General features: G+C 42.6%; 1 protein-coding gene across 2 annotated transcripts in view; it reads left to right on the top strand.

The window, feature by feature from the left end:
* Positions 1 to 26,792, top strand: part of edil3a (EGF-like repeats and discoidin I-like domains 3a) — a 140,184-nt gene that overhangs the window by 46,305 nt on the left and 67,087 nt on the right. For both annotated transcript variants that reach the window (XM_076270749.1, XM_076270747.1), the window contains exon 4: positions 1,065 to 1,193. In XM_076270749.1, the coding sequence (XP_076126864.1) occupies positions 1,065 to 1,193 (129 nt within the window). The remainder of the gene's footprint in view (positions 1 to 1,064; positions 1,194 to 26,792) is intronic.

Raw genomic sequence — 26,792 nt, 5'->3', positions numbered from 1 at the left:
CGCTTTGACTTTGATACCCTTGGTCGCTGTCTATGTGGACCACTTTTTTACATGGTGGTGCATTCAGCGTGTGTGTGTGCAATAGGGAGTTAGAATTGCTCACTACACAAAAGATTCAGGGGTATTCTTGGAAATGTACTGTGTGTGTGTGTGCGTGTGCGTGTGTGTGTGCGTGTGTGTCTGCATTAGGGAGGTAGGAAGCAATGGGAGTGTGTGTGTGTGTGTGTGTGTGTGCATTAGGGAGGTAGAGTTGTTTTCTTCCCAAAGGACTATGCATTACTCTTGGAAGTGAAATGTCTGTGTGTCTATGTGTGTGTGTATGCATTTGTGTAACGGTGAGCTAGGATTTCACCCTTACCCACAAATCATGCTGTGTTCTTGGAAGTGTAATTTTATCTATTGTGCAGTTTCTCACAACACTGATGCTAGTAAGCTTTAAAAGGCTTCAATTCACAGTTCAGTGACTGCTCTGAAAGTGTTTCATATTTCTAGAGTCCAGACACTGAATTATATCAATTTTGGATGACTCTGCTACATTTCAACCGAGGGATTTTATGGCAAAATGAGCCATAAGACCACACATTTTTCTTATAGAACATTTATTTTCAGATACATGCTACAGTATGTTTAAAGTATGTTTTATGTTTAAATATGGACTCCAGCAGTTCATTCATCAAAGCAGAAATCCTCAGGCATGACATTGATTTCCTATTCTGCTCAAGATGTGTCTTGTAAAACATAGTAGCCATCAGACATGTTAGCAATGTTAAAAAATGTAATTTTCTTTAGGACAAGGAATAAATGGCAGTAAGACCATTCACTACAATCGTCCATGTTAAATTTAGGTAGCTGAAAATGAAAGGAAAAAAAGTATCAAAAAATATGTGTATAAATAAAATGTATTACGAATGTAACATACATATGTTGATGATAATATAAATTGCCTTGAGCTTGAGGCTCTGTTTTAACATGGGCCCAATATATTAATAATGTGTGGAACAATAATTAAAAAGATTATTTACAAAGTGTGTACAAATCCTAACGTGTGTGCTATCTGTCCTCAGGACCGTGCCACCCAAACCCATGCCACAACGGAGGGATCTGTGAAGTTAGCGAGACCTACCGAGGAGACACCTTTATAGGATACATCTGCAAGTGTCCTCATGGCTTCAATGGAATCCACTGTCAGCACAGTAAGTTGAGCATTCAACATCTTAGGTGACTTCTTCTATCTGTGTGTGTGTGTGTGTGTGTGTGTGTGTGTGTGTGTGTGTACAGATCTCTGAGTCCTCTCTTACAGTAAAATCACTCAGAGCTCAGGGCCAGTTCAGGTATACCACTTAGTTTCTTGTTAATGCCCTTTTCATTAACAAAGACCCATTTTTAGTGTTATTTTGGAAATTGTGTTATATTCATGCTCAAGCATAATGGCTAATCCTTTCCACCCTGATTATTTAATGGGGCAAGATCAGTATTTTTCTCATGGATGCACTGCTAAATTATTTCCATTTCCAGTGTGTTGCCTTATGTCTCTAATTGTTCTTCTCAGACTTGTCACATTATTATTAACCAAGGCTACAACCAACAGCAAGGACACAATAGAAACATGGGAAAAACATCCATAACAGGCAAAAAGGAACAGGCAAAAAGCAAGGTTTAACTCATGGTGAATATAGTGTTTCCCCATACATTTAGTGATAATATATCCTACCATAGCCAATTCATGCTGCCATTGCCTCCCATTGGTGATGAGGGTGGCTATTTACAGATGACATGGCGTAATGACGGATTCTGCAGCCGTTTAATAGGCCCTTGGAGCAGCATGAAGCCAGATGTCTTGAGTGGTCCCCCTCCAGCTCAGCCCCTCTGATAGATAACAAGTGCAAAAGTTTTCCGTCTTGGCGTGGTCTGGACTGATGTGCTGGTCACAAACAAAAGCAAAAAAAGGATTGCAGTGAAGTGCCAGGACGAAGATAAAAAAAACGAGAGACTTGGCTTTAGATAAAAAAATAGGCCAATTACCATGAAGTGGCATGTGTGCTCTGTCCATGGAGTATGTAGCGTTTGTCTGGCACTTCAATCATGTCCACTGTCAGGTGATTTGTTTCCTTTGTAAGTCAGTCCTGCAGTTAGCCGTGCGATGCTGTCTTTGCTGCGTCCGTGTTTTACCAGTGGAGATGCTGCTGTGCAGTAATAACGCATCTTTTGTCAGGAGCAAATTGTCGAAAGTGCTGAAATTGCTTTCCTTTGTGGCGTCGGCGATCGAAAATATGTGTGTCAAGAGCTGGGTGTATGTACTCCACCTGTTGCCGCATTAGAAAAGAGTGTGTGTGTGAGGGAGAAACAGATACATATATATATATATATATATATATATACATTATATATATAGTATATATATATATATATATATATATAGAGAGAGAGAGAGAGAGAGAGAGAGAGAGTGTGTGTGTGTGTGTGTGTGTGTGTGTGAGATAAGATTTTTTTACCAAAGGCTGAATCACTTTTTTCATGACAGGACTTACGGTGCCCTTCCACACCCCTGTCCTTACTCTTCCTCATGACGTTCCAGCGATAATCACAGCATGACTACCAGGCCACTGCTTCAGGGAAACAGTACACTTTACAGGGTGACTAGGATAGGATATGTTCCATGTTGCCTGGTAGTACCCTAGTGTTTAACAAGTAAAAATCAATGTCTGGCTAAATCAATAATGTTTTGGAGAAAGATAGTAATAACAGTGATGTTTTCCTCGTGTGATGGAATGTTATGGTGGATTTGGGCATTTGTATGGTAGTCCTTCCATGTGTCATCCACGTTGAGATTGGCTAACGTTGTTTGTGGCTAACAGATTGTAGCTGGCTGTGCACTTGGTACCATGCTTCAGAATGATAGAGACATCTTGCTTTGTTGGATATTTACAGAGCATTCTGCCAATGGATATGAAGTGAAGAGAGGGGTGAACTTTATTGATGCGGCCAAAAGGAAGAAAATCAAAAGTGTTTTGTCAGTCAATAGCCCTGCAGTCAGGAGAAAGAATAATAAATAAATAAAATAATAGCAACACACTGGCATCATCTCTAGGTGTGAATTTTATTTTTAAAGAATGTGTCAAAGTAGCCTGGGTTTTCCCATGCTGCCTTACGCGCCTTACGCAATCAATTCACGCTGCTAAGCAGCCTGGATTCTATGGACTTCGTTTTCACCTCAACCAAGGAACAAATCACAGAAGGGCAGCATGACGATGACGACACACTGAAGCCGTTATGAGCTACGTACAGACACATTTGATAGACATTCGTAGCGCCCAATAAACGACTTTGGGCATTCGTAAATCACGTTTCAAATACAAGAAAATAAATGTCTAGTTCCCAGACCCCATCTCAATGAGATGAGGTCTGACGTTAGCCAGGCTAGTGTCAAAGGGCAAAATAACCCAACCGTTAGCGGAAAAAAGGTAACACTTTACTTGACAGTATTGACATAAGAGTGACATGACACTGTCATGAACACATGACACTGTCACGACACATGAACCCTAACCCTAATCCTAACCTCTAACCTCTAGCCCTAACCCTAACCCTAACTCTAACCCTAGTCCTGAACCTAGGGCTCCTAAAACTAGGATTAACAACTCACTACAGCACCACAGTCCATTAACCTTAACTTTCATCGCACATTTGAGGGTCTTTGGCCTTGAAGGGAACCCAAGCTGGACCATTTTACAGAGGAAAAGAGCAGAGAGGTTGTGGATTTTAAAACTTCAAACACTACATCCAAAAGGTTTTAATGAAAAATTAAACTAAAGTTTTAAACCACTCTGTCTTTTTTATATCACCTCTTTTTTAACTTTGATTTTATTTGACTTTTAGATGGGAATAGTGGGGCGAGAACAACTGGCCAGTGCATAATAGTTTAAACTAGGGGTGTGAAAAACAAGAAAAGATACATGTTTATAAAAAACGATTCAGTACGATTCGATGCAATTCGATGCAGTTCAAGAATGGAAAGCATTCTGAAAGATTTTTTATAATTTGCTCAAGGTGCCCATTCATTTTATATTATCAATTATCATGGTCATGGTTGTCAATTAGGCAACAAAATGTGTGAATATGATTATCTAAACTGAGGTTTGTTTCATATACTGTATTGAAATGAAAAAAGAATAGTCTACATTTCAGTCAAGCACAGCAGCCAAATACAACATTAAAATACATTTTTATAGACTTTACAGATTTTATAGAGTTATATCTGATTGTTTTCATGGAGCTGTAGCCTTGTTGAGGTAGGACAATACCGAAATAAAATAAAACAGTGCTTAAGACACTCTTGGCGTTTTCTCATATAGGCCTAGCCTACCCTACAAGAATAAAATAGGCCTACAAATCAATGAACTCTCTGGGCTTATTTTGTTCCAACAGTAGACCTATGCAGAAACCTAAAATGCCACAAGTGAATATGAACAAAATCATTGGCTAATAATTTATGCATCGTTTTAGCAGCAAGGGCCAAATTATTATTTAACATTAAGGAAATCCCTTCATCAAAGGTAAGGCTACTCTACAGACTATCGTTGCTGTTTAGGAATGCTATAAGTGCTTAATTTCGTGCTGGATTTCGAAAAACAAAAGCCGACCGAGTGCAAGTTGTCACATGGTTAAGTTGCAATAGATGTATGGGTAATGAGGTCATTTGACAACTTTGAGCAATGAATGTAACCAAAAACGAACTGCATTACCCACAATTCCGTGCCACGTATAGTTTCAAAACCGGAAGTGGGATGAACGCGCTGCTTGGAACGTAAATGAGTCTGAGCGAGCAGAAAAGGTTGTGCACCGATTCATAACAAGTAAATCGATATAACGACCGGTTCATTTCAGTTTTTTTCCGATACGGGGCTTCACATATCGATGTAGCCGTATCTTACACGTTAAAAACGGATACCGATACGTATCGGTTAATCTTTACACCCCTAGTTTAAACAACTATCAACCAAAATAAATGTTAATTCTAATTTCCTAACCCTAATCCTAAACCTAACCCTAATCCTAACCCTAACTTGTTATGACAAAAAACGAATGTCACTTAATAACAGAAGTGTTATGTCATAAACATTTATGATTTGTTGTCATGTCACTCTTATGTTGATACTGTCAAGTAAAGTGTAACAAAAAAATTAACTCTGTGAGCGAACACACTTCGGTGAGGAGTATTTATTTGTCTCTACATATGAGAAGTGCCATGATTGTGTGTGAGCACTGCTATTGCATATTTGGAAAAAAATGACCATATATGAATTTTCCATACCTTCTCCCATATGGGAATACACCCAGAGAACCAGCATCACTGCTACTTTAACAGCGGGACAACACTGGGTGTGCAACCACAGGGTTCCACTTGCGGAGCATGTGCGGCAACAATTAGCGTCGACTGATATCAATGGAACTGGCTACACCAGACATGTTAGTGCTGGGCACCTTTAAAAACTATCCTTATGCTCTGTGAATGGAATGCTTCAGTTCTACATTCATGGCTGTAAGACCAGACTTACACCACAGGGTGTTTTAGGCCTATGATCCTATTTACAAGAGGAAAATCTTGCACATTTTATGAGCTTTGATTTATCATGTGATGGCAAATAGCCCCAAGGTTACAGGCATACATTTTGTATTAGTGAGGTTTATGAAAATGATTGATATGCACTGCTGACCAATGCAGTTATATGTGCTTGTGAGTCTCTTTTCCCTGTAATTGCGACTATGTTGTCTAATCAGAACACATGATGGAAGTGGATTTCTAGGTTGGTAGTGATATTGCAACTTGTTCATAACTGGCTTTGCGTTCTTCCACATTCAAAGCAAGGTTAAGGGCGAACAGATCCAGCAAAGTGAAAGACACTGCTATGAATGATGTTCCTGGGGCATTGGGGACAGCGCAGCTTCCTTGCCCTGGATGGGGCTTGTAGCTGTGCCATTACTGTAGAATGTGGAGGTTAAGATATCTGGGAAAATCAGAGTGTTTATTTGTAGATCGGGATTTATTTTCAAATTTTTTTTTCTCACTCTCTCTCTCTCACATACACACACACACACACACACACACACACACACACACACACACACACACACACACACACATACATACACACACATTTGACTATTTGAATAATGACTAATACTGAGTAAAGCACTACAGCATCCAAATTTATTTAATTGACAACTATATTTAGCCTGGGTGTTTGGGGAGTCCCTTAAAGCAATTCTTTCAGAGTTGTAAACCAATTCCTTTGTACAGTCTTGTTGGTGTCGTATTCGGCTTTACTCCGAAACTTTACACAGTTTTTTTGCTAAAACGTTTACAATCCAACTGTAGCGAGCGATATAGGCCCTTGAATGTGGGACAACAATCTACATGTCTCAAACTACACAAAACAATATGGTTAACGGGAGAAGTGACACCTTTTTTTCTGCCACCAGCCATTCAGAACTGTGTTGCTATTTGTTGTCCACATGCCTTCAGCAGGATTCTGTTCGATTCTGAATCTCATCGCGATTGACGCATTTAATGCTGCCAGCCAGGCCTATTTTCCCATCTCCACAGTCTTAAACTCAGTTTTCACAATCAACGTTTTTCTGCAAGAGTCAGCTAAAACATAGGTGAAAAGGTCAAATGAAGAAGCCAAACCAAATAAAAAAAACAAAAAAAACAATAAATGAACATAGTCTTGAAACTGATTTAATAAAAGTGGAAAGGGGGACTCTGGCAGACTGACAGGCAGATACATACACAGAATATCCTTGCCCATGTAGTAGATTTTCTTTATTATTGCAGGACATGAACACACAGAATAGGCTTCATATTTTTTCCAGGATTATTCTGGTTGGAGTTGCTCTGTATCTTTGGCATACAGTAGAAAATATAGCTCAGTTTCAACTGCTCCTTAATGACAGTGGGAGCACAGCTTGTCTTCAATTCTTTCTCTCCCTCTCTCTTTCCCTTTTTGTTTCTCTCTCCCTCCCTCTCTCTCTCTTTCTCTCTCTCTCTCACACACACACACACATACACGCACGCACACGCACACACACACACCCATGCTGTCTCTCATGCAGAGTCTATATTCATATAAAGTATGCCATCAGGGCCGGCGGAAGGCAATTCTGCGCCCTGGGCATAATAGGAATATGTCGCCCCCATGTTCATAGACTGTGTGCCTCTCTCGACTGTGTGCTGCAGCGTGCAGATCGGGGCTGCATGGGCTCAATGTGTGAGGGAGCTCAACGTTGATACTTTCCAGTTGCTAGTTGCTGAAAAATAATAAAATGTTACAGGACAATTGCGAACGGGCCTCACGGGAAGAAAACGCTAGCCTATAAGCAGGCTTTCACGTAACATAAACATATTATTATTACAGTCTATTATACATAAACACTATTGTATATGATAGGTTTGCATTTAAACGTGACATTACAGTTCGGGTGTCGCTTTCTCATATCACAACATGATAGGACTTATTGCAGGGAAACTAGCTCAGGGCTCCCACTAATTCGGTGACATGGTGAGATGCAGATTTTACCTTGTCGCCAACTCTGCTACATTCCACTGCTAGCAACCGATTCAGGCTGAAGATCAGCACCCTCATCAAATGCAGGAGAAATGGTTTTGGAACAGCTTTCCAAACTTTTCAACCTGTGCACGTTTTAGCACTAGGCTTTGAGCGCCTCATTCATCACTGTTATTTAAAATATATCACTGAAAATGAATTACTTGCTCACACATTTAAACAGTCTGTGGCATTATTTGACAATCAATGTGTTTTCAATGGTGTAGCCTATAGCTCGCCACTGCAGCACCCCTAGTGGTTTGGCTCCCTGGGCAATTGCCCAGATTGCTCATGTCCTGTATGCCATTACAAACACACCGACACACCAACAAAGACACACACACACACACACACACAAATACACACACACACACACACACACACACACACACACAAATACACAAACAAATAAACTAACACACACACACACACAATCTATATCCCTAGCATATATCCAAGTATTGTCATTATGGCACACAGTATAGCAGTGGCATACAGTGAAACAACTCCGATGGTGTGCAGTAGATTTTACAAGCAAGCAAAGCTCCCCTCGCCCCAACACACACACACTCACACATATGCAGCACTGTACTGGAGACATGTAAACATGGGGCTGCACAGGCCACTCTTCACCTTCCAGATTACTTGAGGATTGCACCTCCCACATAATCTCAGATCACTGGGTCTAGTCACTGAGGTTATGACAGTGTCCTTAGGATGAAATATGAGGTCACCCAACTTCCTTGTCCTTGTTTCTTTTTGTCAGGTTGCACTACTCAGACAAGAACACTCTAGGGATGGTTTTGTGTAGAGAAGAGAATTCTACCTCCGAAAGGATTTACCTCCTTCCATGTCTGCATACAGTAATTTTCCACATATTAGCCGCATCATGTACTGTATATCGCAAGAGAGTCAAGACAAGAGAGTATTTTATGTACATGTATGAACATGTATCCATCAGCATCATAGTTGTTCCCACAAGGCTTCTGTTTTAACATTCTATTATGTTATCTTAATGAAGCGGAAGTAGATTGTGAACAAAATAGAACAGAATTATTAGTGCTTTAATCAGAAAGAAGAATGAAGAAAGGAAAGGCATTCCCAATAGCCTTCCTGTGTGTGTTAACCTCATAACTGAGTAAAGTTTGCAAAATAAAAGTGTAAATATGGTCAATAGGCAGGAAATTACGGTGTGCAGCCTGTTTTCTTGGCACCGGATTTATTTGAGACCTTAAAAAAATAAAGAAAAAAACAAACTACAGGTACAGGTGTATGTGGTGTTAATCTAAGCCTACCCTGCTCTGATAACCAACTGTTCCCCTCGCGCCGTCAAACTCAAATCCAATTTCACACATGTGGGTATTATCTTAAGTGAAGGCAGCCCCCAGCTCAACGCGCCATTTAAACGAGGCGCCTGGTAGAAGTGAGGGAACACGCAAAGCTCTCAAAGCGGGCAGCCGCCGCTCGTTGCCACGGCCCAGTTTCATGGACAGGTCTACTGTAAGCGGGGACGTCCGCCCGACATTCTGCTGCCCGTCTTGCTGTAGGGATCACAGGAGCTGGCAGAGGCCCTAAGCCTCAGCGGAAACTGGAGGCATCGGTGCACTTTCCATAGGGATTACGTGACTCATGGTTAAGTCGGCTATAATGATGTAGGGCGTAGCTGGATGGACACGATTCACGCTGCGATGGTCCACTACAGTGTCCAGCATCAGGCCTCTCCTCGGTGTGCTGCTTGTTTGTTGGTGCCATTGTTTTCTTTTTCCCTCACTAGATTGGAGAAAAAGAAAGAAAGAAAGAAAGAAAGAAAGAAAGAAAGTGGGGTCTTTGAGGTGAAGTCTGTGGCTGCCCTGAGGCACCCTTGATTTCGCTCTCATTTCAATTGTTGTCTGTTTGTTTTGCCAGAGGTCTGCTGTAACTTGGTGTCACTTACACCTTTCCTGCTACAGGGGACGTTTCCACTTGACAGGGGCCTTTTAGCACTTAGTTGGTGAGTTGTGTCCAAGCTGTTACTTGAAGTTTTGTCCGAGCTAAAAGCAAACTCCTTTTCACTCAGCCACATTGTAATGATGTGTGTGAAAAAGAAAAAAATATCCTTATAGGACTCTATAAAGACTCTATACTATTGATTTTGTTTTTTTCCCCACACATTTTTAGACTCCCAATACCAGCACCACCCGGTGCAAAGTTAGTGTGATAAATATGCTTATGGCTGTGGATGTTAATATACACTGCTGTGCAAAAGTCTAGAAACACTGAGACATTTCCTGTTCTACTCAAACACCATAAAATTGATCAGAAATGTATGCATTGTTGATGTCATAATGAACCATTTCAGACGGAAATAGCTGATTTTGCACAGGCGTAAAAAACCCATTAGCTGCCACCATAATTCTTTTGTTTCAATGACACTGAGCTAATCTGAAATTATCATGATTAAGAGGATAATTGATTATTAGAATAATTTTGCAATTTTGTTTTTGTGGCTAAAGACTGTTATGTTTTTTAGCGAAGCAGCAAAACTGGCCTTCTTTGGACTAATTGAGGATCTGATCATCAGAACTTTTGAAATTAATTATTGTCTACAAATGGCCACAAAGAAAGAACTTTTTTTCTTTCAGAAACTCATTAGCCTGCTATTTCCCTACAAAATAAACAGTATTTCTTGCAAGAAATTAGTAAGAAACTGAATATATCTTGTAGCCTATTGGTATATGTGTGCACCACAAGAGAAAAGTGACAGACCATGGGGCCGTATTACAGAAACTTCCTATCTTAAGTCCTAAGTTAAGATAGGAGAAGTGTAAGATAGGATTTTTCTCAATTTGGTATTACAGTGTCACTCCCCGATGTGAGTCGCTACCGGATGTGAGTCGCGCATGCGTCACTTTGCTACTTTGCGACTACCTGTGCTGTTAGCCACAGAATAATGACATTAGCCTACACAGCAGTAATGTATTAATTAGCGTAAGGCATCACATTTTCACGGCATGATCTCTAATGTCAGTTCTAGATTAGAGGCTGAAGTAGCCGGCTAGCGAGAGACTTCTGTAATTAATATCAATAAAAATTGACCTACATAACAACGTTTGTTCACTGCTGGCAAGTAAGTAAGCAATCAAGCACAACAAAGGCTGTCACATGAATGGCGTTTGCTAACGTTAGCAATCAAACAAATAGCTAAAACGTTTTTGAAACAGAAAAGTGAACTATTTTATGGATTTCCTTGGCGTTATGCCGTAAAACCTATCAATCTGAGCATGCGTGACTCACATCAGGTAGCGACTCACATCGGGGAGTGACAACAGAAACATATCCTATCTTAATTTAGGAATCCTATCTTATCTCAGGTTAAGATATCCTAACTAGGCGATCTAGCATCGACGTTCAGCTTTTATGTCTGTTACCTAGCAACAGATGAAACTTGTTGTTGGATCACGTCACTTCACAATGTGGAGTTCATTACCCGTTGGAAACCATAGATATATACACCAGATGTCGCCTTGACTACTGCTGTTCATTGGAACGAATGCGTCAATCGAGACGCCATCTTGCTTCAGTGATCCACTCCTCTAATGCATTAGCGTCAATCTGGGCAAAGATCTAGCGAAAATAAAATCACCATAAATCGTCAAAATCTCAAGCAATTATCTATTTTTTTGGGTTGTTCCAACTGACAGGCATGTATTTATGGTTGAGTCTAGAGAAAACTAAGCTTAAAACGATAATAAAGATACATTTTACCCGTCTAGCCCCATAGACTCCCATTCATTCTGCACTAGCTAGCGGCGGCCCCTAGAGGAACAATGAGTAAACTGCAACCAGGTTCGGTACAATGAAAGTAAACAGGCTCTTCGTAGACAGGCTCTGGTTGAGGCCACATACCCCTCGTCTCGTTTACTCATGTAAGTTGTAATCTCACCAGAAGTTGCTATAGATCTGTAGAACATTTACCTCTGCTACTACATAGGCTACGCCAGTCGTTACTTTTATAATCATGGGTCAGTGCCATGGGCAAACGAGATGTAGCTGAATTCATAAATGACAAAGCCATGAGAAAGGTGATTTTCTTACGTTTCAACAACAAAGAAGCCGATCTGCCATCATTGTGAGAAGTTCCCAAATTTGTCGCTTATCGCTAAAAAGGTTTTCTATCGCTGGGGATGGCCAAACGTCGCTAAATAGGTAACGCTGACAATACAGGAGAACTAGTTTAGCGCTTCAGATCCCTGTTCCAAGATGGCGGCGGTGTTGACGCATGCTGAGAAGCAGAAGGCGACATCTAGTGTATATATCTATGGTTGGAAACTTGATGTAACGTCGCGCTAATCCACCAATGGCTTTTGCCACCTCTGTTAAGTTACGCGACACTGCAGGTTGGGAAAGTTTACCTATATCGGCTACTTTGCTCTGAATGTCACCTTTTGCGAAAACAAAAGTCTCAGCTAGTTGGTATTGTTTTCAGTATAAAGAGACTTACCTAGCACTTTCTTGTGAAATCATTTGACTTAATTTAAAAAATTGACTTATTTTAAGACATCTCATCTTGAAAACAAGCAAATTTGTCTGCCAGTGTGTTGGGCAAATTTGTCTTGATAAGACTCCTTAAAATAAGAAGTTTGACTTCTTAAATTAAGTCAAAATGATCTTTTGAGAGGGCGCTTTTCATACTAAGAACACCAAATACCAAAAAAAAATACCAAATAGATTTTTTAATCTTAATATAAGATCAATAACACTTGGCTATTTTTTTGGATAATTTACATTATCGAGTATTTAAATTACTTATGGGAAAAAACACTGGAAATCACGCATTGAAACCCCATACATTCACTAAATCCAGGAGGTGTAGGCTATGCGAGAGAAGCAGCAGAGCAAGTGTCACATGATCACTAGTGGGTCCACATTGTCACACTCACGCCTAATGTTTATTTTGTGCAGGGAGAGGTAGGCTACTTGGGATTTTGTGCAGCTAAACTACTTCTGTTCAAGTAGCATTGATGAGTCACGTTTTTTCCTACATGGGATTATATGGAGAGAAAACATTAGCCTTTGAGTATTTTAATAGTCAGTTGTAAACAAAGAATTCTTCTCATGTAGGCCTAACCCTTTTGTAAATGGACTGAAGTTCGCTCTAATATCGATTATGCTAACCGTTAGCATCTCTATGGGATTTCGCATATACATTAGCCATTAGCTAACGCATTAGTTTCTATTCTGTAACTTGGAATGTTAGCCTACATGATTTCTCTTAAACAAAACCTCGAAGGAAATGACTGAGATGTACTCTGTTGGTCTGCTTAGTTTTACAGTGAATCCTAAGTAAAGGTTTTTGAAGGGAACTTCAGCTTCAGACTTTCTCTTGGGAAACTGTTAGGCCTAGGCCTATTCATCTTCTCTAATGTAGCTGGCTAGACCATGTCATTGCCACACACACAAGTGGGGGCAGAATTGGAAATGTGTCAGAGTGACAATGCATTGGTTGATTTGGTTAAAAAGTCACAGGTTAGGTTATTTGTTATTATTGTATTGATGCTATTCATAAATAATGAGCTGTAAAGTAACTCAGACTTTTACAAATTTCTTTTAAAGGATATCGACTAATTATCGTTATCGTCAAAATCACAAAAAATATTGAGATATTATTTTTTGTCCATATCGGCCACCCCTAGTTAGAATTCATTATTTGCAGTGCATTTCCTATCTGGAATTAAGATAAGAACACTGACTTTAGGATTGGCCGTTCTGTAATGACTTTTTTCCTAAATCCGATCCTAACCCAGATGCTGTACATATAAGAGGTGTCTGGATCACTGGGAATATCCGTTGTAAGGTACAGAACAAGTGACAAGATGCCAGAGACATGATCTCTCAAGCACAGTAGAGGAAATGTTGGTGTTTTGATCCTGACAGTTTTATTCGACAAGGCAGATACCCAAAGAATTACTTCAAATTATGCAAGACATACTAAGTGAAGAACCAGACAAGCTGTAATCCTGTAACGTTTCCAGTGATCAAGCACATTTTTGTTATGTCAAGTAGAAATAATTATGTCTAGCTCTAGCAATGTCTTGATTTGACTCTATTTCTTTTTCTGTGACTATTTTAGGATACATTTTTCACCTTATTTGATGGGTAAAATATGTTTCTTTTTTCCGGAAAATGTGTCAGTTTCAAGGTGTTTCCAAACTTTCGAACAGCAGTGTACAGGAAGTAAGTAGGCTCTGCATTCAGGTTCAACAAGAATAGCTTTTCCCAGCACAGCCATTGGCTCTGAGTAAACACTGTTCCTGGTTCACTGTTTTGTGTGTGTGTGTGTGTGTGTGTTGAAGTTACTCGGGAGTGTTTCTCGGGAGATGTGTACCATGTCTGTGTCCTTGTCAGAGACTCGGTTTTCCATGCGGCTTCCCCTGGGGTCACAGCCATTGTCCCATCATCGTCATCATCGTCCTGCGACTCTTTATTCCAGGAAGGCGCCAGTGGGGTGATCATCAGTTAGATGATGCCTCGTCATTTCCCCTGCTGTGTCCGTGGCACATTGGAGTGGCACAGAGCAGGAAGAGCACTAATTATTCTAATGAAGTGTTGCCATCACAAAACAGGAAATGGCCGCTGTGCAGGGACAGACTATCTGTGGCCGTCCTCAAAGACACACATATGCACACACACACACACACACACACACACACACACACACACACAAACACAAGAAGAGTTATAAAAACTTGTAAAACTTGTATCTACTGCATGAGGATAACAGGCGAGTGTATGCTATGACCTTGTGTTAACGAAAAGGAAGATGAGAAGCAGAGTCTTTCATTGCTTACATCTTTGCTCTCTTCTGCTCGGACTGCCACTGAGAGAGTGCACAGAGTCAGGTCCCCATTGCTGTTGTCCACGGTGGCACAATTAATCCACAGAGCCGGCTTGATGTGGACAAGGCCACCATGCCCCCTACTGACTCCCTTTGGTGAAGCAGGCCATGCCAAAGCCTCTGGGATGTTTGAAGTCTGTGCTGGTCGTTTGTATTTAAGCATTCTTGTGGTGCTGCTGTTTGAGTTCAAGATAGAATCGATTTTACACTCTGAAATAGTTTTTTTCCCCCCTTTCTTTCTTTTTTTTGTCCGGGTGCAGCCTGCCTCAACAGTTTCAGTTGATACATCTCGTGTGTGCGTTCTTCCTGAGCTAGAAACAAAGAGTGGGAAAACACACACACACACACACACACACACACACACACACACACATATTCATTTGGAGGTGGGAAGTGAGGTCAGTCAATCGGTTCTTGAGGGATGAACCTCAAGGTGGTAGCAGCCACGCTCGTGGGGCCTTGATGTAGGGTTGAATGTGTGGGGAAAAACACACATACACACGAGGTTAAACACAGCGTTTCAAATGAGGACGGCCTGGGGCGGGCCACACAGCGCGCTTTCCCCGACTCAAAGTCGCTCCTTATTTCCGATGCCAGGCATCTTCAGGGGGGATTTTTATCTCTCCTTTGATCAATCAGCACTCCTTTTGCTTCTTTTGAAATTTGCTGGCAGTCCTTGATTGATTTGCCCTCATTGCGCCTTGCTCGGCGGTTTTTAGTTCTTGTCTATATTTGATGGCATATCGATGCAGTTGCTATCGCGACTTGCTTCCTCCTTGCGTGAGGAATTTTTGTTTTAGTAGCGGTTGGGGTCAGTATTCAAGATCGGTTCAAAGAGCGCAGTACAGTTATCTGTTATTGTACGAGGCAACACAGAAATGGACAGCGAAAGCATCTTATTCCCGCAGATCTACCCTCGCAGCCCGGATACTGATCCAGACAGGCTCCCCAGACATTATTTCCTGCTGCGGCACACTTAGACTGCTAGCACCATGAATACCAAACAGTGAAGTCAGCATGATGAATGGGAGATACTGCCGTGGTCGGAAATATCAAATGTGATCGATCCTGCACTGTAAATAGATACATAGATAAAATAATAAAAATAAAAATTATACAAATATCCAGGGCCTAGGTGGGTATCCTGTTTATTGCAATATCCAGTAGTAAAGTTCACACTGTATTGAACCAGAACCAGTTCCTCTAGGTGCTTTCACATTGTTGCCTTACTTATTGCCACTCCACACAACAAGCTCTACCCCTCAGTAGCTGTCTCTCGCTGCCGATCCTATGGACAGGCGGCCTAAGAGGCTGGCAGAGGTGGGTCCACATAATGGCCCCAGGAGTGGATGGTGATGGGCAGCAGTGACTGCACCCTGCAATCTTGACCGCCTGGGCTGTAATTTCCGTCCCTGGACTTCGGCCCCTGATGCCCACCCCTCCATCCCTTTTCTGTTTACACAGGGGCAGAGGGAGATGCAGCAGTTGAGGCTGTTATATAAATGTCTGAGTCTCTTGTCACATCCCACCCCCGCGTTCAGTTCCCTCTTACCATTTGGAGGGCTTCGTACCTGTGACAGCAGAGCTGAGCTGTCACATCACGCCAGCCGAGGGGATACACCCCCATCAGGTACAAAAAGAGGAAAGGAAGCGTAATAAAAGCTGAGACAAATGCTATGGTTTACTTCAGCATTCATATCATTTAATACATTTTATAATTATGAATATGGGTAGTTTGCTGAGCAGGCCTAGTGATAGAGAGTATGTAAACACACACACACACACACAACACACACACAAACAAAGACTAAATTGGATTGTCATCTGCCTATGCAGATATAAAAAAAGAGCTAGAGTTTAAGATCTTCTACGTCGAGGACTTTCACATGGCGATTCCACAGGGGAAGTTTAAAGGCGGCCGAGTGGGTGGATTGGAGAGAAGCAGCCCTAATTAAAATGGGACATCGGTGTTACTCACTGCGCCTTAGGTCTGTTCTCGTAGGTGTTGATGGAGATCGCTCGGCTCTGCGGGGCTTGTTTGTTGAGATATGCAAATGCAAGACTATGTTGTCTATTTTTTATTATTTATTGTGTATTACATAAATGTATTTTCCCTCTTGATGCAAGTGAAGTTTTCAGAGTTATATATAATACATTTGCTGAAGCATTGCATGTGGTACGTATGGTACATCGCATTAAGTTACAGACCTGGATGTTCATGAAAGAGCGAGGGTAATATTGAACGCTTGGCTTATGCTAATCTGCTCAGGGTTAAGTTGCAATCAATATGATTGTTGAGTTGTTTGATCTAAAGTGCCTGAATATATAACATAAAAGACATGAGCTGCTCAATATTCACAGGCTTCTCTATACCAGATGGTATCCGGTAAATAATTACATACTGTGCATTTAAGAGAGTTGTCATCGAACTCACCATGAAAAAAACGCTTGGTGCAAAATTGACCGTATCAGTCAAAACGAGACCAGATGGACATTATGGCTCCGTTCTGTGCTATGAATGAGGGGGGGGGAGGGGGAGTGGGAAAGTGCAATAGTGGGGTAAGAGCAAGTTCCCATGGCGGTGGGGAGACATCATGACGAAAGGGAACAGCCATCAAACACCCCTCTACCTGGCCCCAGAGGGTTGTTCTGAGAGAGAGTGATATGAGGAGAGAGAGAGAGAGAGAGAGAGAGAGAGAGGAGGGTGTTTGGACTGAAACCTCGGCATGTCTGGGTGGCCTCCCCAACCACTTCATTAAAATGACATAGTGCAGTGGAGAATACAAACTTGTCTAGAGAGAGAGACGATCTGTGCCGCAGTTGGGTCCAAACCACAGCCCACACGCGGGAGACAGAGAGGTCTTTTTCAGCAGAGGGGAGAAGCCGAGGGGATAACTCAGGGAGGCGGGCAAGCCGCACACATCATGGAGAAATGAATCAGATGGTATAGGCTTTCACCGGCCTATCTCTGACAGTCCAGAGATACTGTATCTTTCCACCCACTTTCTCTGGCATTGTTTCTTCAAACACACACACACACACACACATACACACACACACACACACACACACACACACACACACACACACACAGACACACACTACTCCCCCACAAACGCCCCCGCCTCCAAAACATGCATCTATGTCAATGGAAAACCACAAAGACTACCTCCTTCCCTTCTCTCCCTGGGCTTCCAAGATGTTTCTAATTTTTTATTCATTCATCTATTGCAGATCAGGTGTTCTCTTTTTTGTTTTGCTGAATGGGAGTTGAGGTCCATCTGCACTGTGGAAACGGAAGGATATTTTGATAGAAGTCCAACAGAAGAAAAGCCCACCCCCGTTTACTGGAAACGGCCTCTCTAGCTAACAAACACACATTCTTGTCCCATATTGTCCTCTTTATTTCTGGGACATATTGTGTTTTGGGACGAGACCGATCACCGAGCAATTTCCGCTCCACTTTCTCTTCACTCGACATGATCCTCATAAAAGCTGTGGTTTAATATACTGAGGCATGGAGCCTTTCATTTCATCGGCAACCGTCTCTCTCATGATTTCTGCTCTCGTATTTGCAAAGTTTATCAGAGAATGGAAGTTGCAGGTAGATGGTTGCATGTGGAACTTTCTATAATTTTCTCCTTGTAGTCTTGCCAGGTCAGCCTTGGCTAATAAGTTGAGCCTGCCCGCTCTTGATGGCATAAAACATGGCTGCAAGCAGAGGTGTAATAGGGTTTCAAGTTTGCGCTCTCCAGAACTCTTCTTTTCCCCAAAAGTTCTCCAATGAATTATTTACCGACACCTGGGGGTAAACTAAATGACATTGTGCTACCAAATGAAAAAAAGGAGAAAATCATTCAGCAGAAAATTGATGAGGAAAGGCTTGCCATCTTGGCATTGAATGAAACTGAGGATGGCTCAAAGGTCAGGTGTGTGCCAGCCGTAAGTTTAATGCTAACTACTTGACAGACTTCCGTGGGCATTGGTAATAGCCTGAATTAATGGCTCTCTATACTGTATTGCTTGGTTGTGTATTGGTTGTGTGTTTCTGTGTGTGTGTGTGTGTGTGTGTGTGTGTGTGTGTGTGTGTGCGTGCGTGCGTGTGCGTGTGTGTATGTGTGTGAACTCGAGTGCATGTATTATGAGGGTTCTTTTGCAAAATGTCAGCCTGTCCGCTGTGTAAGACAGGCCACTCCCCGGGCTAAAGAGGAGCAGAGCTTATCTGCTCCATGTCAGGAGGTGTTTGGGATAACAAGCTGGAGGAACGAGGCAGAATCAAAGTGCTTAGAGGGGCCGTGAACTCAGGCTTCCCCAGAAGACGAGGGTGGGCACGCTGCTCCCATCAAATCATGCCCCCCAACACCATAGTCCCAAAGTATCCTTTCCATTTTTTCCTTTCTTCTGAGAGGTGGGATGTACCTGAACGTCACTCACAAAGTCCTGGGTTCAGGCAGTCACTCTCTGCACTGTCTGCAGACAAAAAAAGAGAAAATTTAGGGAAAATATAGAGGGATAGAAAAAGAGAGATAGAGAGGGAGAGAGAGAGAGAGAGAGAGAGAGAGTTATTTGAATGCCTTGTTTGAAATGTCACACACGGTTCCTCCTCCCACTGCTGTCCCCAAACCTCTTTCTCTCCCTCCCTCGTCTGTCTCTGGATGTTTATTCGGCTGGTTTAGCCCATCAGCGGAGAGCGCTGGCTGAGGCAAGCAGCCATTGAGTTGTAATTGTGGCCCTGTTGTCTGAGCCTCTTTAGCTGCTGTTCCTCTGCATGGCCCCTCTAAAAAGTCACCGCTTCTGGCTGGGCTACTGCCAAGGCCCATTTGCCCATTATTTCCCTGCTTGTGGCGTGCCCGGCGCATTCTGCGGCTTTTCCACGGCACACAGATTCACACGCCGCCACCAGTGCCTAGATAGACATGGTACTTGAAACTATTCAGTCCGTTAAAGTGCACCCGAAAACAAATGGTTTAACTGACTGGAAATGGCAGTCCTTATATCTTTGCTAACATTATTTATTTGTTAGCACTGTCAATTATATCTAAGACACATTTTATTGCTAGTCTGTCAAGGAGAGGAGGGAAGGCTAGGGGCAGCTTTGCACCATCTGCTGAATCAATTCTCCCAGTAATTGTGTCACTAGTCAGGTATCATTTCTTTTCGTAGTGATATCATCTTTTCCCATGCCAGGTTTTACTGAAAACTGTGATAGTAGACTTGTCAATAGACATGGTCATGTGACGACAGGTTCACGATGATGCAGATAAAAAATATGAAGGGAATAAATAACAGAGTTTAACGGAATTAATTTGACAGCTCGGCTAATGACCTCTGACTAAAACTTGTCGCTGGTTGGCAACAGATGACTCAGACCGTGAATTCGGAGCGGCCCACAGAGTTTTGAACAAAATCCAAGTGCCAGCTCATAGTCTATTGGCTCTGGGGGGGAAAAATGAGCATCAGAGCCACGAGCCTTGCATGGTGAACTCTCCCTCTCTCTCTCTGTGTCTCTATCTCTTCTCCCTTTCTCTCTGTCTCTCTCTTCCTTTCTTTCCCTCTCTCTCTCTAACTCCCTCAAATCATTTGTATCGTCTCACCCCCACCCTTACCCCTACTCTCTCCTTTTGGCTGCGGGGGATGCTCAGGGTAATCTCCTCAGGTGTGGCAGTCATAATGATGTTTGAGAACAGCAGATCTGTGGGGATCACGTGCTCTGTTTATATTTATTTTTTGTCTTGTTTAGTGCCAGCCACTCGCGACTCTGCAGTCGGCACACGTTTTGGCTGGGCCCACTCCCCCGCCCCCACCCTCAACTGGCAGCCAAAATGGTACTCAGAGCAGCGTCTGCCTCCTCCTCCTCCTCGTTTTGCCTTTTCTAGGGCTCTCCAAATCCTTCCTTACGGTGTTGTTGTGGACTCTGGCTCTGCTCTGCCTCTCCACTCTGGCCACCTGTGTGTCTGAGAGAACAAAGCGTCATAGACTGTGCTCATTCTTTCTCTGTTCTCTGAACAGCGGTCCAGGCCCTCCAGTTGGGGACCACTGCACTCAATATTCACTTTATCGGTAGTTAATAGTGGGCCAAGTACATTTTAGATTAAAACAAAGTGACAGTTTATTTAAATGTAAGATGATAATACCTTGCACTTATTACACTAAACAGTTACATCTTCATAAGAAACAGCCATTTATGTCTAGAGCAGTTACATCTCATCCAGTCTTGCCTGGGACACAACATTCCCTTTGGTTATTAAGTTTCAACCCAAATTTAACAGAATTCAAATCATAAGAGAAACAAAATCTAAAAAAATAACAGGGCATACTTCCATCCCTCATTTACAGCAAAAAGTCTAACATGGTTTGGATTGAATAACCCCACAACATTGTAAGAAAACCCTAAACTACACCATTGGCAACAATGTGACCAAAATAGTTTGAATGTTAGCAAGCTTTTATCAGGGCTAGGCAGTTAGGCTTTTGCAGTGTTTTGTTTACGTTTACGTAGCTGCCACTAGAATTCTACAACCACTTTGTACTCTCATACAGTAGACTGCCTCTGCCACTCACTTTTTCTATCTCTCTTCCAGAGCTCCTATACCTTTGTGGATTTAAGGCATTGGAGCTTCAAAATAAACACTGCTGTTACATACATTTTCTAGAAAGGTCAATAACAGACACTCTATGACCCATTTAGAGTGATACCATGACCCATCAGTTGAGATACATTGGTATAGAATATGTGACTTGACTAATATGACTTGTCAGTTGCTCTCTGTAACTTTAATATTGTCTCAGTTATTGTGTGCACATTTGAAGTTGGAGCTCTGCCAGTGGTCTGTGCCTCTGGTTTTGTCATTTTTGTGGAAGTAGGACAGATCCCAGACTCCCTGTCCTAGACATGAAATGTACCATATTGCACAACATTAGCTCTCAAAGTATTCCACATTCAGGGCTCATATAACCTGAAGTTATTGTTTTCCAAGAATGTGCGTGCAGCTGTCAGTTTATATTTGAATGAAAGACAGGCTGTTGCTATTTCACTGTTTGTGTAAGTCAAGGCGATAGTTGTCATAGCTTGCCCTTTTTTTTTTTATGGGACGCTCAATAACTCAGAGGTCAAGAAAGAATGCAAGGCTGCGTACAAAGCTTGTCTTCTTTTACACAACCTTGAGAAAACTTGCACACGCTTCTTCTTCTTCAAAAAAAAAAAATGAATTGAAAAAGAGAGTGGTATTTCCCTGATGGAAGCGGGAGGGAGAGAATGTTGCAGTGACAAGCGATGGCTCTCCATATGTATTTGATGAAGTCTCGTGTGTAAATCACAAGCGACGCCTCTCCATATGTATTTCATGAAGCCTCGGGTGTAAATCACTGCCCACTGAGGTACATCAGAAGGAAATACCATGTCATGTTTTATTTCTCTCGACCCAGAATTCCCTGGGTTCGACACTCGCTATCTTTCCCACGCCAAGCCCAAGCTGTAGACAGGCTGATAAGCCGATGATATACTTCCACGCCATCCTTCTGCGGGGGAAAGAATTTCTGAGAGCTTGGGGTCATTCTGTCACACCTGCAAAGCTCTGTCGTTTTGTTTTCCCTCATATGGCCTCATGGGTACCAGATAGTAATGATATTTCAATATATCACCTGTATGTAGAGGAAGACAAGATACAGAGAACAGATTGATTGCCTGAGGGGAGTTCACCAGAGTGCTAACATGATGTCAACAGGAGCCTATTCTCCCTCTTCTCTAACTGAACCACACTCCATTTTGAAGAGGTGTGACCTGTTCACCCAGTCTGAATGGCTCTGGCAAGTGGGGTCTATTCATCATCGTGTTGATCATAGGTAAAATTCAGTATAGGAAAATTGATTGTACGTGTGTGTGTGTGTGTTTGTGTGTCTGTGTGTGTGCGTGCGTGCGTGCGTGCGTGCGTGCGTGCGTGCGTGCGTGCGTGTGTGTGCGTGCGTGTGTGTGTGTGTGCGTGTGCGTGTTTCCTATATGTTCTTTGTTTGTATAATTGCTACCAAAACATCTCACTGGAAGCCTCCTCAAACAAGAGTGGGCAGTGGAAGGAGAGGAAGAAAAAAAGAAATAAGAAAAGGAATGTGTGGATGATTTAATACTGCTCAGCTCTGTTGCAAGGGCAGTACTTACAGGAGATTACCTTTCATTCCGTTAATTAAGTTTTGGGCTTTAACAAATGTGACAGGGCTACAAGCTATTAGCGCTGATGTATTTTAATGAGGGTCAGTCCTATGTGCACTTTAACAGTCACACTCCCTGGCTGTTGAATATGCATCGCCTGGGTTGCCAGACGTTTCAAGCCTTTAAGAGAAACATTAATATTGTAGCAATTACAGGTCATTACCCAGTCACCTCGAGGGGGCTTGATCATGTGCATCATGGCATCAAACTATGCCCTTCCATATCATTAAGTTGTCGTATTTGCCTGCTTAAAATGGTCACTGCGCTGATTAGGTGACTGATTGCATTGTACTGGCAGAAGAGAACTGAGGGGGTTGGGTCTGGACTTGAACAGGTGCCTTCACGATGGGGGCAAAGCGATGCCAAGCAAAAAATCACCGTCAGAAGCCTCACACCTCCTTCTGCTGTCCCAGGGTGCACTGTGGTCAATGTAATGCTCTCCGCAGGTGTCTTCCTGCCCCGAAAGCCACTCCCATCGCTCTCATTACTGTCCAGCCGAGTCTCGCTTTGTCAAAAACTGGAGGCGCGGGGTAGGGGGCAGTGGTTGGTTGTGGGCAGGGGGGTGAAGCAAGGTCTACTGATGAAAGGCAAGGGTCTAGGTTTACACGGAAGGGCTGTTGAAGATGGGAATTCTGATGCTGGTGCTTTTGTTCTTTCTGTGCTGCTGCTGGTGCTGCTGCTGTTGCTGCTGCTGGGGCTGTTGCAAGAGGGGAGAAGAAAGAAGCGGGTGAAATTTCACAGGCTTTATTTTTAGCACAGCCACAGTCACACACTCGGAGGAGCAAACGTGGAGAGACCCACATAGCGGCTGACTGGCGCGGGGACCCACGGCACGTCTGGGCTGCATCCGCGCCACATCCGCTTCGCCATTGTCAGTGCTGCTCCCTTAACACGCACCCACCAAACACGCACCCCCATCCAGTCGTCCCCTTCACTCGCTCCCCACCCTCCTCTTCTCCGCTCTCTCCTTTCGGGAGGCATGGAAATTGTCTTATGTGCTCTGAACACCAAATCAGGTTAAGCCACTGCTGTCTCCTCTCCACACAAGGACTTCATCAGTCACACGCGCACACACACACACACACACACACACACACACACACACACACACACACACACACACACACACACACACACACACAACATAGAAAAGGCAGGGGCTTAGTGGAGACTGCCACTTCCTTTCGCCTTGGTGGCCGACTGATTAATACTATCAGGCTAATGAAACAATTAAGGTTATCTCTCACAACTGCACAGGAAGTTGATGGATTCACTCCTGCCTGTGAAACAGTGAATGTTAATCAGAATTATAGTGCCCAGTACAGTGTCCATTAAAATATGCACCAAACAGGCACGAAATGCAAAACACGTCTACATGCTTAAATCCATATTTGTGTACATTTCATGTAATTCAGTGATAAAATATATACTAATGGCCTTTCACCCCTAGCTGCTTTCTCATTCTGTCCACAACATGCATTTCTTCCATTTTGCTGTGATTGATGGCAGTGGGGCTGTTATCTGGAGGAAATGACTTGATGTGTTGTTGACTGGGGCTATAGCTCCGCTGTGCTGCTGGACATACCTTGAGATGTCAGGGGTGTCAGGTGTGTTTACCTGACCTTGAGCCGGGATGCATCTCTGCCTCTCAGACTGTGTGGATTAGCTGTGCTCCCCGGAGGTAATCCTCCTGCACTCCACTCTGTCTTCTGTCTCTCACCGTCTCACTCGCACGCACACACGCGCCAGACAGGCCCTGTATCGCTCGCACACTCTCTCATTAACACACACACACACACACACACACACACACACACACACACACACACACACACACACACACACACACACACACACACACACACACAAACAGAGAGAGAAAGCAGCAAATGCACAAAAAACATGCACACATAGCCTAACATATGGACACACATACAAAGTAGGATACATATAAGAAAAGTCTCGCTCTTGCACTCTCTTTTTCTCTCTCTCTCTCTCTCTCTCTTTCTTTGTGTCTCCCGCTTGGCTCCAATCAGAGCACGGCCTCAGCCAACACACTGTTTTTATGAATTTAAGCACAGCAGTAAAGCACATGCTGTTGATTCGAAACCTCGCCGGGGTCCACCAGAGGCAGGCATTAGGCAAACCTCCTCAACATTTCAACAAGCATCACAAACTGATTGGTGCCTTGCAACACCTTTGCACAATGGAGATATTATGATTCAGTGCTAAATGACAGAGCCGATCACTTTTAAGGGCTTTTGCGTGTCAGCCTTCCATTGCAGAGTCTCGACTTCAGAGAGTCAAGACTCTGCTATCAGAGAGTAGAAGGTGCATTGATTGCCATGACTGTAGCAGGCTGATGCTTAGGGGAATTATCTTCATGCTCCAAAGGCCTGATTTCTGAAATGAGGGATGTGTCGCATCAGTGTTACGGAGAGTTTCTTGTTTTTCTGTAATGTCAGCTTATTAGCGGTGTGGCAGTTGATAAGAAGCAATGGAACAACACAAAGATGTTTTTGAGCTTTTGAGTTTTTGAGTCTTCAATACACTAATAACATAATGATGAATCACCCTTGAGTGAGTTGATAATGCACTCCAATGTCAATGTTTGGCAGGTTAAGAGTTTATAATGACTTTGTTAGGCCTGTCTGGCTTGAGGTAATTATGGCATAATCCTCCTTGATTGTGACTTTCTATCAAGATGTTTTTTCCAGTTGAGGGCTTGTTTGTTCACTTGGCTTCTAATAATGTGCTTGCTTGTAGGGGACATGGTCTCCTCTTAAGCTCTGGCGTTTGAGTTATGCCGTCCGCTGAGACGCACAATTAAACTTAATTATGTCATGCGGCAGGGCCGCATTAGAGCACTCTCAGAGAATGTGCAGGTGTACAAAAAAATCCCCCTGCTGGCACTTCAGCGTGCATTTGAATGCCACTAAACTAAGCACAGAATTTGTTTTTTTCTTTAAAAGCATTAGGGACACAGAGCCAGTTGGAAGGATTATAACCTGCTGTGAGACTTTTTGGTAAATCTCAACCACAGTTGTCATATTGGCAATGCAAGACATTCACTAGCACACCAGACAAACACTAGCAAACGGTCTGAGGAGGAAAAATTTATACCGTTGTATGTATTGTTTATACCGTTGAGATGGTCTGTTTACACAAAATCACTCAAATATATCTGTTCAGACAAACATGTTCGCCACAAATGTTTGCCTCTGTTCAAGAAAGGTCTTGCCAGGGAATCCCTAATTTCATACTGTTTGCAATGTACTATGTCATATTTTGTTTGGCTTTTTGACATCAGAAAAATGAGAAAAGGCTGCACTTTGCCTACATCAATCTTTTTGTTGCAGAGACACGTTTCTGAGTGGTGCCTTCTTCAGTATAATGCAGGAGAGATGCTGTGCCGAAATGCATCTGTGCAATAAAAAGATTGATGTATGCAAAGTGTGGCCATTTCTCCTTTTCTGATTGCTTCTAAGTTTGGCCCAGCACACTACCGTAAAACAAATAAGAGAATGAGAATAGAGAAGACTGCCCTGCTCCTACCCTGGAATTCTATGGCTTTTTGATATACCTGTTATAAAAGATATTCAAAATGTAGAAGGGATACAAATGAAGTTGTTTCTTGGTTGAAAACACTAACTGATCAAAAACATGAGAAAGGTATTTTTTCCCTCTGCATTTCAGAGGTCAGAGAAAGGACTAGTCAGTTTGTTGGTTGTACTCAACAGTCCACCGAGGATTCATCAGTCACTATGAAAGCAGAGACCTAAAGCCAGCAATGACCCGTGGAAGTTGGGCAGTGCTGACCATACACGTGGGGAGCCAAAGCTATTTCCATTTTAACTATGGCCAAGGTCTTCTTTGTATCAGGACCCTGTAGAAATAATTTTAGTGTGAAACGACAGTAGTGGAGGCCTGTAATTTTAGCACAGCAATCATGAATCAGAATAATTCATAATTGGAAGCTTGTCAAATAGGCGACAACAAAGTGGTGGTGCAGCTAGCAAATTATTGCAATTTATTTCCAGATTTGTTTTGAGACTGCACAATTGGAAAGTAGTTATTATTGTTCTATTTGTTTCCATCGTTTAAATGTTTT

The sequence above is a fragment of the Alosa pseudoharengus genome, unplaced genomic scaffold (assembly GCF_046254945.1).
Source record: "Alosa pseudoharengus isolate Yale_2024_CS ecotype anadromous, Long Island Sound unplaced genomic scaffold, YU_APseudo_1.1 YU_APseudo_1.1_scf_6, whole genome shotgun sequence".
Taxonomy (NCBI): domain Eukaryota; kingdom Metazoa; phylum Chordata; class Actinopteri; order Clupeiformes; family Clupeidae; genus Alosa; species Alosa pseudoharengus.
The sequence above is the reverse complement of the archived record's forward strand: the minus strand, read 5'-3'. Positions and strand labels throughout refer to the sequence as shown.